Source organism: Tribolium madens, unplaced genomic scaffold (assembly GCF_015345945.1).
Source record: "Tribolium madens isolate multiple individuals breed KSU strain unplaced genomic scaffold, Tmad_KSU_1.1 Scaffold_1;HRSCAF=32;Tcas5.2_LG8, whole genome shotgun sequence".
Classification (NCBI taxonomy): Eukaryota; Metazoa; Arthropoda; class Insecta; order Coleoptera; family Tenebrionidae; genus Tribolium; species Tribolium madens.
In genome coordinates, this window is record NW_025400984.1 from 8834845 (window position 1) to 8851848 (window position 17004).

Consider the following 17004-nt stretch of genomic DNA (forward strand, 5'->3'; position numbering starts at 1 on the left):
CCTATATTGTAAATGCACAGGCGCAAATACGAGTATGCCCCTGAAGATGTACGAAACAAACGAAAAATCACTTAGCTAAATAAATTTTTCTTACTTATTTGAGTAGTTTTTATTTCCATCACCTGTTCTACTTACAAAACCTAAGACAAAAATGCGATTTCAAGCAATAAACTTTATTACTGTGAAAGGTACAAAAGTAAAATACTTTCATTATCACAATGAACAAAATTATGTTCCGTCCCCACGCTCAGAATGATTTGAACCACCACATCGAGGAAAACATCAATAAACATCAACATTTCAACCAGCCAGGACAGGATATGTTCAAATTAAACTGAAGGAAAAAGGACAACAAACGAAACAAAATTTAATGTCCCCCATTCTGAATTTTAATCTTTTTTTTATAGGGCTCATTGCTCGCTTCATCTTTCATTAAGAATGGCACTTTGTGCTCAAGCAACATGTTCGAATCCGGTGGCAAGCCCAAACAAGCTTTCATCACGTTCTCAATACAAGCTCTTTGTCTGAAAAGAGCATTGACGACGGGAGTGTTGTGGGGCACCAAAGGGGCCTTGCAGAGGTAACTCAAAAGCGACAAAACACAATGGAACCCCACGTACTCTCGGTCACCTTCGCCTTGTCTCTTGAGATGGATCCTCGAGCACAGCTCGGCTAAAATGATCAGATCTAGGATAATAGGGGTGGCCAAAAGCGAATCCTCGCAAGTGTTATGGACCACGATGGTATTGGTCCCACCCATCATTATCTCGGAAGTGTACTCGTCCATAGCACGCTTCGAGTCGCCTAAAAATAATAATTAATGCGAAATCACAAATCACAAAAGTCACTTACCGACATAAGGAACATATTTTATGACAACCACGTGATCCGGTTTTTCCCCCGGTTTGTATAGAATGTCATTGGAATTGACCATATCGTCAACGACGTTACTTTTCGAGATCTGTGGACCAAAAATGTGAAAAAAATAACTAAACCAAGTCAGGGATTACCTCCTTAGAACGAAATTGTTTCGGTGCCGACAGATTCTTCCCATCATTGTTCCCTAAATGATTATAACTTACAATACTCGTGGGTTTAATCCCAGCACTGACCAGAAAATCGACCAAAACACTCTTGATTTTCGTCTGTCCCGACTTGAAATCGTCTCCCGAGATAAAAACGTTGTTTTTTTCCGCCATTTCGATGATTCCTGGTACGAAAGTGTTCTGTGGGGAGCCGTTGATGTAAATGCAGTGCATAGAAATCGCAGCGTAAGCGAAGAGAGTCGATGGGGCGATTTCTGGATGGTTTGAGGAAATTGCCAGTTTTAGATTAGCATAAGTGTCGTTAATGCCTTCTAAAACTTCAGTGAAACGTTCAGTGTTTGCCGTCCATAAAATTATGACCTTATCAACGTTTGTTTTTTTCTTGAAATTCTCGATGTCTTGGCAGATTTTCTGCACCTGTTCGAGTTTAGTTCCTTTGATGATGTTGTCGGCGCGAGACGCCTGAAAATTACATCAAGCGCCGATTGACAAGCAAGTAAATAACAAAATATTTTTTTGTAAATTAATATTTAAAAAATTGAATTTTGTGCATGAAATTATGAAATAATGTTAATAAACGAAGCTAATGAGTCTCATTTTAGAAAATCAATAGAAAACAATTAAGTTTCAAATATTTAAATGTCAATAAACGAGCAGAGATCGATGATACAATAAATTAATTATTTCACAAATAGCAATTATTTCTTTTTAAAACGTTCAACATTTATTTATATACAGCGCCCATATTGAATAATATATTTTTTGGACTATGATACAATGAATAGATACTGTGTTCTATGCCAACCAGGAATAAAGGTCAAGTTCACTATTTAAATATTTGTTAATATGCATACTTATAAATTGTAATATAAAGCATTCAAAATTTCATTATTTATTTATTTAATTCTGACGGGTGATTTTTAACATTTTTGGCCAAAAATAGGACATAAATTTTACCTAATTTTTTAATTATAAAAAAGCAATAAATACATAAGCAGTCTCTCAAAAAATTGCCGACCATAAAAAAATATTACGCAATATTTATTTATCAACTATGTAAAAATAAAGATAGCCTCGTCTATTTACTCAAAAAACGTACAAAGTCGACGAAATGTGTCATACTGAAGTGGGTGATCAAATTTTTTATAAAATCTTTATTTCATGAAAACAACATTAATAAAATTAAAGACATCCCAATAATTAATTCTACCAAAAATTTTAAAAAACGCAAATAAATAATTGTTCAGTTATTATTTATTGAAAACGTATTTGATAATGTTAACCAGGGAACAATGTAGTATTAATGTAAATAAAAAAAACTAAAAATAATTATAAGGCTTTTAAAAACACAGCTTTAATGTTTTTTAATGTTTCCACCGACAAAAATTTACCTCAAAATAGCAAATATTGTTTTTAAACTCTTATCACGAAGGTCGCAAAAGTGACAAAAAATCGATTGGCAACATTGAATTACAAATTAGTAATCCTTTTAATTTGTTATTAGATTTCAAGTAATTTTTGTTTTCAATAAAATATTGGAAAATAAAACAAAAATACTAGTTTGTTTTCTTGAAAAATTAGTTTTATCTAAAACTAATTTTAAGTTTATCTAAACTACCGGGTGACTATGTATTAATGTTTGTAAAAAAAAGTCTATTGGCAATACTGAGTTAACGATAATCTTTCTAATTTGTTATATCAGACTTTCAGGTGACGGCTGCTAAATTAGCAGTCGGCCGTCGCACATGAATGACAATTGCCTATAATTGAATTTGAAAGTCAAGGTTGCCAAATTAAAATTTTAATTTTGACACCAACTTGAGGTAAAAAATCACAATCATTTATAGTCATCCGGTATAATGCAGAATAGCTAATAAATTTTTCTAAGAACATGTCGTTTATTTTTAATTAGCATTTTGATATTGAAGCACTTATTTTCACATTATTTCACAAAAAAGTTCCATTCAGGGCGCTAGTTTTTAAAATTTATGGCATCTGTCATAAAATTGAAATTTTGAGGGTTATTAAAAAAGCTGTTGAAAATTACGTTCAGTCGTAAATTTTCTTCAATTATTGAACCTTTTGATCAAAAAATTTACAACTTAGTAAACCATAAATTAGGTTAAAATCCCCGAAAAAAATATATAAAAATGCATTTTATATTTTTTATACAGGGTGTGTCAGAACTCGCATCCCAGATAAGAATACCATGTAAAGTAAGATACCAAGAACATGGAAAAAATTAAAAATTCTATCTGTCGAAAAATTTTGACATTTGACATTTTTTTATGTCTATTTAATGATCTTGTATATATGTTTTTTTTTTTATAATTATTTAGTAAAGATACAAACATTTTTCCAATAAAAGCCACAAATAACATTACACAGAGTGACAATTTAGGATACATTTTTAAACTCTTATAACTTCGATATTTTTATAGATAGAATTTTTTCCATGTTAATACCATGTTCTCTGGGGCGCGAATTCTGGCGCACCTGTATATTTTGTAACCCATGTTGATTATTTGATGTAAAAAATCACGTAATGACATGTTTTGGTAGAATAATTTTTTATGAACAAATAGTTATTTTTGATACAAGATGAAACACAGTTTTTGCGAAGAAATCATATTGTCGTTTCCGTACGAGGTAAAGCCGAGTCTAGAATAGCAGATGAGTCTGTAGAAACTTTTTAGCTACGTGTTACAAACAATATTTTTTTGTTAACGCTACTAAAAACACGTTGAAACCGCTTAATTAATGTGATTAATGTGACCACAGCAAATATTTCTTCCGCTTTTAATTTTTTCGTCTGCAAAAACAGCATTTTAAGTACTTATTGTACCGAAAATAACTATTTTTTTTATTAAGTCCGAAAAAGACTCATTTAAATGAGTTCCTAAAATATTAATTTAATGTAATATAATTAGGTACTTATGTATTTTTTTTACTTTAGACCAATTACAAACGTCTCTTAATTTTTTCAATGATTAAATAAACAAGAAACTTAATTTTTTTTTGAAAAAAAAAACACCGATTTCTGAAATTTGCAGTGTTTTTTTAAAATTTTAAAGCACAAACGTATTTTTTGGTCACAAACCTGATTTGCTGCAATGAAATCCTTATCGTAGATGGAGGGTCTTGGCTTCAAAGCCGCCATTTGGGCCTTGAGCTGTTGTTGAAGTCCCGGTTCTAAAACTTGTGCCCTTTCCATCGATTCGGCCAAATTGGCCGAACTGATATCCCACCCATCAATCACCAAATCATCGGGATGCACCGTTGGTAGCAATTTACCCAATGGTACATGAACATCGCCCAATGTAACCGTACTAGCTTGGGTAATAGACCCATACCAGTTGGCTTTCTGGACCCCCTTTTTGGTCTGCCAAGACAGCCCCTCCTTGTTGGCCAAAACGGCCGCCGTGAAAGTACTCCCGTTATTGCCACCCCAACCAACCAGCATCACCCCCACACGGGGCACCTTGCTCTGGGTCCGGATCACCAGATGTTCGGTAAGGGGGGTGACCTAGAAACCACGTGTTTTGTTACTTTGCCCAACATGTGGAAAACTGGATATTCTAGAATCAGCTGTTGGGAGTATTGATTTTCCGGCCGGCGCTCGCGGAAAATTCCACCGCTGAAATTTTCTTATCACACACTCTGGGGTCTTACCTCGATTTTGTTCCCCTTTTTCTCGGCTTTGGTGTATAAATAGTCGTAATTCGCTTCGATGTAATTGTCGGAGTATTTCACCTTGGGGCTGTTGACGACAATTTCCATTTTTTTTCCACTTGTTTGACTTTCTTAGCGAACGAAAATTTGAACTGGAACAGAAAACGAGCACTTTTGGAGCGCCACAACTTCCACAAACGGAAACAACGTTGTTTGAACGTCTACTGAACTTGAAACGCGAAGCTTGATATTACATCGCACTTCGCGGATAACTCGGGAACGGCGGCGCAGCTATTTTTGAAATTATCGACGCATTTTCGCTCAATAATATCGATAATCGAAGCTTTAAGCTTAGAAAACTAGAAAAAACAATATCAAATTTCTCGTTTTGGGGAGTTTGAAAACACAAACAGCTCCAAAAAAAAAATTCTTTCAAAGATTTAAAAGCTGTGAATAAAATTCCCATGGTCAAAATTCATACTTAAAAAATGTAATTTCTAAATTAAAAATAACAGAAAGTAACAAATAAAAAGCAAAACGTGAAAAAAACCTGTTTTTTTTTTAATTTTTTATGGTAGTTTAAAAATTAAGGTTTGTTGCTTGTTCACACAAAATTATAGCCACTTCGAAATTATCAACGCATTTTCGCTCAATAATATCAAAAATCGAAGCTTTAACTTACCGAAAACTAAAAAAAACAAAGTCAAAGTCCTTGTATTGGGGAGTTTGAAAACACAAACAGCCCCAGAAAAAAATTCTTTCAAAGATTTAAAACGTGTGAATAAAATTCACAACTTCAAAATTTATACTTAAAAAATGTAATTTCTAAATTAAAAATAACAGAAAGTAACAAATAAAAAGCAAAACGTGAAAAATACCTGTTAAAATTTTTATGGTAGTTTAAAAATTAAGGTTTGTTGCTTATTCACACAAAATTATAAGGTTGCATAAAGCTTTTTTCGAAATTATCGACGCATTTTCGCTCAATAAAATCGAAAATAGAAGCTTTAAGCTACTGAAAACTAGAAAAAACAAAGTCAAAGTCCTCGTTTTGGGGAGTTTGAAAAGACAAACAGCTCAAAAAAAAATTTCTTTCAAAGATTTAAAAGCTATGAATAAAATTCCCAGCGTCAAAATTCATACTAAAAAAATGTAATTTCTAAATTAAAAATAACAGAAAGTAACAAATAAAAAGCAAAACGTGAAAAAAACCTGTTTAAATTTTTATGGTAGTTTAAAAATTAAGGTTTGTTGCTTGTTCACACAAAATTATAAGGTTGTATAAAGCTATTTTCGAAATTATCGACGCATTTTCGCCCAATAATACCGAAAATTGAAGCTTTAAGCCAACGGAAACTAGAAACAACAAAGTCAAAGTCCTCGTTTTGGGAAGTTTTAAAACCCAAACAGCTCCAGAAAAAAAAAATTCAACGATTTAAATAAAAACTGTGAATAAAATTCACAGTGTCAAAATTCTTACTTAAAAATTGTGTAATAATTAGCAAATCGGTATGTAATTTCTAAATTAAAAATAACAGAAAGTAACAAATAAAAAGTTAAACGTGAAAAAAACTTGTTTAAATTTTTATGGTAGTTTAAAAATTAAGGTTTGTTGCTTGTTCACACAAAATTATCAGGTTGCATAAAGCTATTTTCGAAATTATCGACGCATTTTCGCCCAATAATACCGAAAATCATCGAAGCTTTAAGTCTAGAAAACTAGAAAAAACAAAGTCAAAGCTCTCGTTTTGGGGAGCTTGAAAACACGAACAGCTCCAAAAAAAAATTCTTTCAAAGATTTAAAAGCTGTGAATAAAATTCACAGGATCAAAATTCACACTTAAAAAATGTAATTTCTAAATTAAAGATAACAGAGAGTAACAAATAAAAAGCAAAACGTGAAAAAAATCTGTTTCAATTTTTATGGTAGTTTAAAAATTAAGGTTTGTTGCTTGTTCACACAAAATTATGAGGTTGCATAAAGCTATTTTCGAAATTATCAACGCATTTTCGCTCAATAATATCAAAAATCGAAGCTTTAAGCTACCGAAAACTAGAAAAAACAAAGTCAAAGTCCTCGTTTTGGGAAGCTTGAAAACACAAACAGCTCCGGAAAAATTTCTTTCAACGTTTTAAAAGCTGTGAATAAAATTCACAGCGTCAAAATTCATACTTAAAAAATGTGTAATAATTAGCAATTCGGTATGTAATTTCTAAATTAAAAATAACAGAAAGTAACAAATAAAAAGCAAAACCTGTTTTTTTTTAATTTTTTATGGTAGTTTAAAAAATAAGGTTTGTTGCTTGTTCACACAAAATTATCAGGTTGCATAAAGCTATTTTCGAAATTATCGACGCATTTTCGCCCAATAATACCGAAAATCGAAGCTTTAAGCCACCGAAAACTCGAAAAAACAAAGTCAAATCCAGTTGGGTCCTTGTTTTGGAAAGTTTGAAAACACCAACAGCCCGAGAAAAAATTTTTTTCAACGATTTAAAAGCTTTGAATAAATTTCACAGCGCCAAAACTCATACTACTAAGTCTTAAAACATGTTTAATAATTGACAATTTAGTGTGTAATTTATAAATTAAAAATAATAGGAACTAACAAATGAAAAGCAAAACGTAAAAAATAGTTATTTATTATACAAGGCGATAAAGAAATTGTTTATCTACGAGTGAAAAGGTTATTTTTACGAGTGACGAAGTCACGAGTGGACTCTTTCACGAGTAGATAAACAATCTTTATCGTCGTGTGTAATATTTCGTTTTATTTTGTACTCAGCTACCAGAATTTCTTGAATATAAACAGCATATAAAAATTATTTTATTTCACTAAACGATAAAAGACTACTTTATCTATTGAAATTAGTTGATAAAATATACACAGTATATAAAAATTACTTTATTTCACTAGACGATAAAAGACTACTTTATCTACTGTAATCAGTTGTTAACTTATTTTATTCATTTAAATTCACAAATTTCATCATCCACGAGGTGGAATAAAACTCAAACGAGTTGAATACACCATTTTATTCTTCGAATAAGACTCAACAAGGCTTAAACTTGCTTTAAATTTGTTAAAAATAATCTGACGTTTCGTATGAAAAATGCCAAAAATTGTAATTTTTTTTTGAAATTTTATTTTTTCTCTTAAATTTTAAGTCCTGCTACAGAAAAAAATGTTGTAATATACACGATGATAAAGATTGTTTATCTACTCGTGAAATAAGTCCACTCACTCATGAACTTAACTTTTTCACTCGTATATAAACAATTTCTTTATAGTCTTGCATAATAAATATTTTGAATTTTTTTTATGGTAAATGTAAAAATTAAAGTTTGTTGCTTGTTCACACAGAATTATCAGGTTGCATAAAAATCTGGTAAACTACAAACAATTTCAACCTAAATTATGAATAAATATCCCCTGAAAGCCGATGCATAATTTTTATCTGATAAGTGAAAATAATAAATTTTACAAAACAAAAAATAATAAAATAAATAGGCCGAGGGCGGGCACCTATATTCCGTCCAGAATAAATAATGAATTCGCAAGGGTTTTCTGAAAGAGGGGGACAGCGGGCATAAATCAATACTCTGCCCCCCTTTTGTAGAAAGGGCGCAGTCACAAGTTAAAAGCTGTGTGGGTAACACGTTACTAAAATTCATCTTCGGAAAATTGCATCCAGCGACTTATCTCAAGGTAAAAATTAAAAACAAATTATTTTTGTTTAAATTTAAATTTTGATCAACGATTTGAGATAGTCATACAGATTATTTATTGCTCATTTTACAATTAAATGCAAAGCGTTAATTGGGTTTTTTCGTATTACTTATGAATAATTATTTTATAATAATAACTTAGTGATTTTCCGATAATGATTTTGCCACGATTCATTGAATAACCGGGGAGAAAAAAGACATAAACATAAGGATGACTATTTTGTTTGTTTGGGTGTTTTGTTAAGTCTATGTTTTTTCATGTTGTTATGTTAAAACACAAGCGTTATCACTACAGCTGAGGCGTTGAAAATGCTCAAAAACTGCACTCAATGCACTTCAAGGACGCGTCGATAAAGTCCAAATTCCTCTGTCCGGGTCTAAGCTCCCACGTCGATTACACGACCAGGGCCGGCCTCTTACAGGGCCGTCTTCCAATCATTTCTTAATCATTGTTTTTCCAGTATTTTACGATTAGATAAACGAAAAAGAAATAAACGTATTTAAGTTTCCCACAGACCAAAGACGTTTTTTTATCTTCAAAGAATATTCTGTTAAAAAAATGCAGAAAATAATCAAAAAAAATAACCCTATATGCGCGTTGTTTTATCTATCGTTGGTGAACTTATTTAATTTGTAAAATCAACTTTAAATCATAAAAACATTGCTTTTATAAATGTTAATACGTATTTAAATTGAAATAATTTTCAAGATTAACTCGAAATTTCGCCGAATTCTTAAGTTTTCATGGTGGTTTCTGAAGAAAAAACAGACTTTTTTGTATAAAATAGAAATATACTTATATTTACATATGCCACATACAGGGTGAATATAAAGTATGAAACCAAGCGATTTTTTCATTTCCGTCCAAAAAAATTAAGGTAATATAAAAAGTGTGATCATATTTTGAAAAAGAAATTTCTTTGTTTTTGAGTTATGCGATTTTTTAGTCAAAATTGCAATTTTTGTATTTTTTTTTTTTTAATATAAAATAGAAAAATGGTTTTAAAGTGGGTTGCCATTTTAAAAAAATTTGTAGAACTCAAAAACAAAAGAATTTTGAAAAATTTTATTTTTGATAAAACATCACGTTTTTATAGTACTTATCATTCATCAATTAGTTTTCCAAAAAATTAATAGTTTAAACAAAAAACGTTTGGTTCCATTCTTTTTATTCACCTGATATACTTGACGACTAAAAAATGATTCTCTGTTTTCGTCATGACCACGAAAAACTAACTCTTGACAGCAAAGAGAAATATAAATATCAATTAATCTTTAGTTTTTCTATTTTTTTGTGGCTATATTTTGTTTATCCAGGAGATGTAATTCACATTTGCTACTTAAATGTTCCTTCTATTGCCCTTGGTATTTTTTTTAAATTCATACCCAGTTTTAGACCATGTTTCATCACCACGACTTGAATATAAGTATGTAAAAACAAATCAGCAAGAAAATATTTTTTTTAGTATTTCACTTTCATCTGACTCACATTTAAAAAAACCTACACTATATTGTGCATTTTGCAATCATGGATCATTGAAAATAATTAATTCCAATTCCAAAGATTATTTTCTGGTCTAAAAACATTCCGAATTACATACTAGCCCTTATAAAAATCTCAACTCTTTGTAGGCAAGCCTCCGTAGTGACCTGCGCACTGCCTACTACAGGCGCAGCGATTTATTTAAGAAAATAAAAATTATCAAGGTCAAAATTTGTAGTTTACGATTCAGAAACAGTTAATTTACATTTTTAGAAATCATTTTTATTTTTTAACTTGTATTTTCACTGCCTCCCCTGACGGGCCACCATTGATTGATACTAAATTTTTTTGGTACTAATTTTCCCACTCAGATAACAGTAAAAAATCTAGTATTATGTGTAGGGGTTTTCCCCTACAAAGGGCTGATTCAGAAAATGTCTTGAAAAAACAAATGTGCTCCCGTTTTTTTTTCAATAATGAAAATGATTGACAAATACGTCTGACACATGAAAAACTGAAAAATTAAAAAAATATATTGCTTTTATTGTGGTGGTGCTGAAAATTTGCGAATTGCTTTTACTGTAAGTTTATGATCCACTTTAGTAAATCAAAAAGATTCATAACCAAAAAAATAAGTTCAATTGAGGCTTGAATGCTGCAAAGGACATAAACGCTGTATTTTTTAAGTTTTCCTGTTAAGTTCAGCTTACACGTAGTAATGTATTTTTTTCAAACATTGTCCTTTTTTTGACTTTTTCTTGATCTGGGGGAAGGCATACATGACTTGTAAAAAAAACTGTTCAGGTTGAATTTTTTTCAAAAAACTGAAGGGCAAAAACACATTCATTTCTACCTCTTTCTCCTTGCAGTTTTTATTCAGTCTCAAACGATTTTTCTTTTCACGACTTTTGATACAATTTTCTTCGTTCCAGATGAAGTCGAGTGTTCAGTTTGCCCCCAACAAACACTTGGAAAATATCAGTAAAATGTTTAAAAAATTGTACAACGACGAACACCTCACCGACGTCACATTGTGCTGTAAAGACGGCACAATCAAAGCCCACAAACTCATTCTCGCAACTAGTAGTCCATATTTCCACCGAATTTTCACGGAAAATAACCGAGATCATCCAATACTCATAATGCACGGCATCTCCTATCAGAACCTTCACGATCTCATTGAATTAATTTACAAAGGCAACGTCGATGTTCTTCCTGAAGCGTTAAATCCGTTATATGAACTAGCAGGAGAGTTTCAATTGTCTGGAATATCGGGAGTGCTAAGAGAAGAAAACGACAAATATTCCGACTACATGGTGGGTGAACTAGAATTTTTTAATTTTGATTTGAAATTAATTTTCGTAGAATGGGAGCCACGGACGGGATACTCGATACAGGGGGTTGAAACGAGTCGCAGTCGACTATAAGGACCCTGAGCCAAAAATTGAAAACCCCCCAACTCCCCCCAAGAAAGGTACATACTATGAGACGAAACGAGATAAAAAATTGCTCGATTTTTTGGACCCAAAAGTAGTAAAAAAATGCAATAATGTTGAGCTTCACATTCTTAATAAGCTGTGAAAAACAAACGATTAAATTTTTCACGAGAAATATGAGAAAAAAATCTGTGCTCCATTTCATGTTTTTCAAAATGCTGCGAATATGGTTGAAGATACAAGAAAAATGTAAGAAAGAAAGTTGTAGGGAATAAAATTTTCTAGTAAAAAGTCCGCAAGACCATAACCCTATCTTTTACTGGTGATTCAGTGCCAGAGTAGCACTTTAAAGTAATTTAAACCTAAACTGTTGAAGATAGAAATATGTCCTCACGGACTTTTTTGTAGCAAATTTTATTCTCTACAATTTTGTATCTTTAACCATATTCGCAGCGTTCTCAAAAATATTGGGCGGAACGCAGTGATAATTGTTTATAATTTATTTTTAATATTGTTTTCGATATTTTTGAGAACGCTGCGAATACGGTTGAAGATACAAAAAAAGTTGTAGAGAATTAAATTTCCTACAAAAAAAAAAAAGTCTACGAGACCATATCTCTATTTTCAACCGTTTAGGTTTAAATTAATTTTTTGTCTCTTGACCACCAGTAAAAATGACACGTATTCGTCACTTGAGGTCTTTGAACTTCTTTACAACCTAAATTAAAATTCTTAAAAAAATTGTGAGTTTCTGCGTAAAAAAACGTCAAAATTTTTTGAAGAAATAACACAATTTTAATCAAAATTTGCAATTTTCTGCTTTCTTTTGACAAAATATAAACCTGAAAAAAATAACTATCTCTAAGCAAAGTTTTGAAATAATCAACTTGATTTTACTTAGTTTCAAATCTCAAAAAATTAGTGAGTTTCTGCGTCCAAAATTGATAGAAAAAAATTGAATAGATCAAGAAAATAAAAAATAAAGCATTTCCAAATATATTATACAACTTTTTTTTTATATTTTTCTTGTACCTTTAACCGTATTCGCAGCATTTTCAAAAATAGAGACTAAATTGGTAAATGTTTGAAATTTTTTAAAATTTTTACCTAGGGTGTCCCAGCGAGTTGAAAAAGTCCATTAGTGACGTTTAAATGGTAAAATTTAAAAAAAAGTATAGGACATTGGTAGATACTAATCTAGTGCTTCACCTAAAATTATTTTTAACCATACACCATGTCCCAAAAATAGGTTACGATGTTTTTTTAAATGAAACACCGTATGTTTCTTTGCATTTTTGGATGTAGGCTTTTAAAACAATGTTTTTACGCTAAACTTTTATTAGTCGATTTTGCTTAGTTTTAGAAATAAGACGTTTTTTTTTGACGAAAACATCCACTTTTTAAAAATTTACTACACAAAAACTAAGACAGCTAGAACAAATTTTTTCTTTCTTCTGCAAAGAATTTAAAGCTGAAGCAATTTTTTAGTGTTTTGCATAAATAACTTAAAACTTAAATAACTTTCAAAATTAAAATGGAACACCCTATTTTTATATATACTGAAATTCGAATTATTTTATTGTAACAATAATAATAATGGATTCAATTTAACACAAATGTGATTATTAAATCATATTTCTTTCATCTCTTGTGCAACTGTGCACTTTTTGGCTACTGAAAAAATAGTAATTTTTTTTTTAATGTTTAATGTTAAATATCTTTTTAGTTATTGATTATAAACACCTAAAAGTAATAATTTTAGAAAGACCATTTAATAATCTTTTAAATGCAAAAATAATAAATAGGGTGTTCCATTAAAAATTTGTAAATTATTAAACTTTTAACAAACGCCTTCATTTTTTATCTTTGCAAATGCAAAACACTAAAAAAATGTTACAACATTAAAGCTTGTACCTTCTTCTTTGAGGTAGTAAAAGAAGTATTTCTAGATGTCTTAGTTTTTGTGTAATAAATTTTTAAATAGCGCATGTTTTCGTCAAAAAAACGTCTTAATTTTAAAACTAAGCAAAATCGACCAATAAAAGTTTTGCTTTGAGAACGGGGACGTTTTGTTTTACATCGTTTCGTATCCTAGTCTTTAGGTATCCGTAGTTTTGATAATTTTTGGTATTTTTCAGTCGAAATACCAAACATTTCCGATGATTCAATCCCATGCACACCCCCGGACGCGACCCCAGAATGCGAGGTATCCTCTAGTCGTGTCTCCTCACTAAAATAATCAAACTTTTCGCTAGGAACCTCCCACACAAAAACCGCCAGAGGAAGCCCCAAAATTGAGCGCTTGGGCGAAGAAACAACGCAAATTCAAATGTGACCTTTGCCCTAGCAGTTTCAAGCGTTCCTCGCATCTAACTCGCCACCAACTTGTCCATACTGGCGAAAGGCCCTTCGCTTGTGACCAATGCGATAAAGCTTTCTCAAGACATGACAAACTCAAACACCACATTCGGAAAACACACGAGGAGTACGAAGCTGATTATAACATGGAGTTGGCGTCGTCTCCGTCTTCTCCACTACCATTTGTTATTTCGCATGTGCGAAGCGAGGCCGATGACGAGTCTTCGCCCCCGAATCCGCCAAAACGGCCACGAGGCAGGCCGAGGAAATACCCGGTTGTGGAAAAACCTCTGGTGAAGCGAGGCCGGGGAAGGCCACGTTTGAATCCAGTGAGGCCAGCGACAAATGGGGAAAACTACGATATCACTAATTTGCCCTACGGTGATTTGGAATATTTGACTATGCCGTTGCAGGACTCAGTTATCATTGAGCCATACGTTGAAATTAAAACCGAAAAAGAGGAGACTAGTGGAGAAAATGATAAAAAAGATAAACAGAAAGATGAGGAGCAACCCCCGCGAGTTAGTCCCACGAATTTGAAAGTCCTAGAAAATCGAATTGCGAAAATTGGAGAATGCACAATATCCGTCGCAAATCATTAAGCCCATCGAGACCAAAAACTAGATTAGTTCATTTACTCACATATTGTCACACTACTAGTTATTAATTATGTACAAAATACAAATAAAACTGTTTAGACGTGATCTTGGCATTGCTTAAAGCAAGAAATAAAAAAATATTTGACTAAAAGGGATATACAGGATGATTCACAAGTATCGAGTCATCCCTTGGGTGGTAATATAGGACATCCAACATTTAACAAACTAGCAAATTCAACAAAACAAGAAAAAATTGACAGTTGTTTTTTCTCAAAGAAAAACTTGAAAAAAATCTGCATTTATTTTTATACTTAGCTGAAAGTCTTCTATCATAATTTGAGAGTTGGCTCGACACTTTTGAATCACTGTATTTTCGTAGAATCACTATAAGAATTTTTTCATTTAAATAACGAAACATATAACAAGTAAACAACAAAAAAAACATCTAAAAAATACATACATAAAAAAGTGAACTACAGAATAATGTTTCAGATATCAATATATAAGCATTTTCTGGTACAATAATGTTTCAATAAAAAATGCCACATTAATTTTTTTTTATAATTTTACCATTCTTGAATAAAAATAATTTTTATATAATTCAGTTATGTATCTGCATAGTCACTTTATAAATATTTATTAGCTTTTTTATTATTAATTTAAATTATTTTATTATTAATTTTGAAATTATTTCAATGCTATTGCTTTAAGAGTGCTGTGACTAAACTTTTGACAAATTGACGTATGTCGTAACTTTAGCAGTCAAATAATTCTCGATTTATAATTTAAATTTGTTTTTGTAATGTTGGCGCCACTGTATCTTCTATTAATGACTTTTTTGGAAAAATTGGGAAGAAATTTTAATAAAAAAGTGCGCATTTAAAGTTCCAGAAATGAAAATATGGATCTGACGTAATTGGCACCTGAATAAACAAGAAGGCGTCGGTAACCTCAAAAACCGAATACAGTTTTAAACTTTAATCCATCCATAAATCCATAAATTAGTTGTGAAATAAAAAAACGCTTACCAGTTTTAGTGCACTAGAATGTTTTGCCAAAAATTACACGTTTGCAAATTATAATTGACGCACCCGCTTTTGCAGAATTTTGAATAGTAAAATGAGTTGGCAACTGGAATGTCCCAAAAAAAAATGGGTTGGCAACACCAAAAAAACCGTTTTCTGACATTTGGGTGTAAACATAACCTGAAAGTTCGCCACGTGAGGTTATTTTTTCGTATTAATTGAACATAAATATCAAATATGACAAGATTTGCCCGTGCAAAAGGCTCAAAGGCGTCCAACGAGAGAGTTCCCGAGGATGCCACGTCCTGGAGTGAGATGAAAAATCAGTTATTGGAAAAAAATCAAGAAACTAAGAAGAGACACGAAGCGGACAAACAACGGGAAACTAATTACAAGGCTTTTCTGCAACAAGTTGAAAACGACGAGATAAAAAATAGTAAATGGGCGGAGTTCCCCGTCGATAAACCAAAAAAGAAGAAAATCCTTAAAATCCTGGAAGAAAAGAGCGGAATCAAGCGTAAATCCGACTCCCCCCTTGAAGAGAATAACAAAAAGGCTAAAAAACCCACCGAAAACGGCGCTTCAAATGAAGCTAAACCTGCAAAAAAAATTAAGAAGAAAAATAAGCCAAACATTTTGACAAAAAAAGAGCCATTAACCGAAGAAGAGCAAAAGAAAATTGAGAAGAAGAAAGAGAAGCGGTTACGTCAGCTTGAAAAAAAGAAGCTGAAGCAACCACAAGTCGCTAGTGTGAAAAAAGCCAAACCTAGAGACAACGAGAAACACGAAAGGCGTAAAAAGCCCCAAAACAGCATGATAATCAATGGAAAAGAAGTGGAAATTGCTTACGTTGACGGTTTCCCGATTAAAATAGAGGACGCGGAGAGAATCCGCCAATTGCGCCAACAAATGATCAGCAAAGGTTTACCCAGAAGCGAAATTAAAATCGCCTTGAAATTGGAGAGAAGAAAAGCGGAAAAGGCTTTTGCGCGAGAGAAGAAGAAAGTGTGTTTCAATTGCCGGAAATCCGGTCACAATTTATCCGAATGTCCAGAGTTGGGAAAACAAATCGCTGAATCGTCAGGAACTGGGATTTGTTTCAAATGTGGATCAACTGAACACACGCATTTTGAGTGTAAAGTAGTCAGGGGACAAGAATTCAAGTTTGCGCAATGTTTCATCTGTCGGGAGCAGGGGCACATCGCGCGACAGTGTCCCGACAACGCCAGGGGGCTATACCCGAAGGGCGGCGCCTGCAAGGTGTGTGGGGACGTGACCCACTTGAAGAAAGACTGTCCAAAGTACCAAATCCAACAGCAACAACTGCAAGACAGCTTACAAATTGACACCATCACCGGTAGCGACAATCCCGATGATATGAGTAAAAACGACGAAAACAGTCGAATTGTAAATAGAAAACCGAATAAAGTAATTAAATTTTATTTGTGTCTCATTTAAACCATCACCCAATTGTTGCCAGCCCAAAACAATTAAATTCACCAGAGCTAAGCTGAAAAATTACCAGATTTACATCTACTTACACCAGATTATAATAATATGATTTTTGTAATACTGTCGAAGATTTACGTTAATAAATCTCGCAAATCTGCTCAAAAACGTGCTTAAACGTTCGAAAAATGCAAAAATAGGTAACG

General features: G+C 32.2%; 3 protein-coding genes across 6 annotated transcripts; 2 read left to right on the forward strand and 1 right to left on the reverse strand.

Annotated features, from left to right (window-relative positions):
* Positions 1–157: 157 nt before the first annotated feature.
* LOC123003811 (inositol-3-phosphate synthase 1-A) lies at positions 158–15473 on the reverse strand. Of its 2 annotated transcripts, XM_044396817.1 has the most exons (6): positions 15353–15473; positions 4719–4870; positions 4147–4572; positions 1011–1508; positions 853–961; positions 158–804 (listed from the first exon to the last, which is right to left on the reverse strand). In XM_044396817.1, the coding sequence occupies exons 2-6, from the start codon at positions 4824–4826 to the stop codon at positions 368–370; spliced, it is 1578 nt and encodes a 525-aa protein (XP_044252752.1). In that variant the 5' UTR covers positions 4827–4870; positions 15353–15473; the 3' UTR covers positions 158–367. The 2 variants fall into 2 exon arrangements, with proteins under 2 accessions (XP_044252752.1, XP_044252751.1); XM_044396816.1 differs by lacking the exon at positions 15353–15473 and having other exon boundaries at positions 4719–4970.
* LOC123003812 (zinc finger and BTB domain-containing protein 8A-like) lies at positions 1480–14641 on the forward strand. 3 transcript variants are annotated; one of them, XM_044396821.1, is made up of 5 exons: positions 1480–1542; positions 10864–11247; positions 11297–11405; positions 13506–13573; positions 13623–14641. In XM_044396821.1, the coding sequence occupies exons 2-5, from the start codon at positions 10864–10866 to the stop codon at positions 14325–14327; spliced, it is 1266 nt and encodes a 421-aa protein (XP_044252756.1). In that variant the 5' UTR covers positions 1480–1542; the 3' UTR covers positions 14328–14641. The 3 variants fall into 3 exon arrangements, with proteins under 3 accessions (XP_044252756.1, XP_044252753.1, XP_044252754.1); XM_044396818.1 differs by lacking the exon at positions 1480–1542 and adding an exon at positions 8362–8428 and having other exon boundaries at positions 13623–14638; XM_044396819.1 differs by lacking the exon at positions 1480–1542 and adding an exon at positions 10422–10512 and having other exon boundaries at positions 13623–14639.
* Positions 15205–16820, forward strand: LOC123003813 (zinc finger CCHC domain-containing protein 9-like). The gene has a single exon (XM_044396822.1). It carries the CDS (start codon positions 15587–15589, stop codon positions 16805–16807), a length of 1221 nt encoding a protein of 406 aa, XP_044252757.1. The 5' UTR covers positions 15205–15586; the 3' UTR covers positions 16808–16820.
* The last annotated feature ends 184 nt before the right edge of the window (positions 16821–17004 follow it).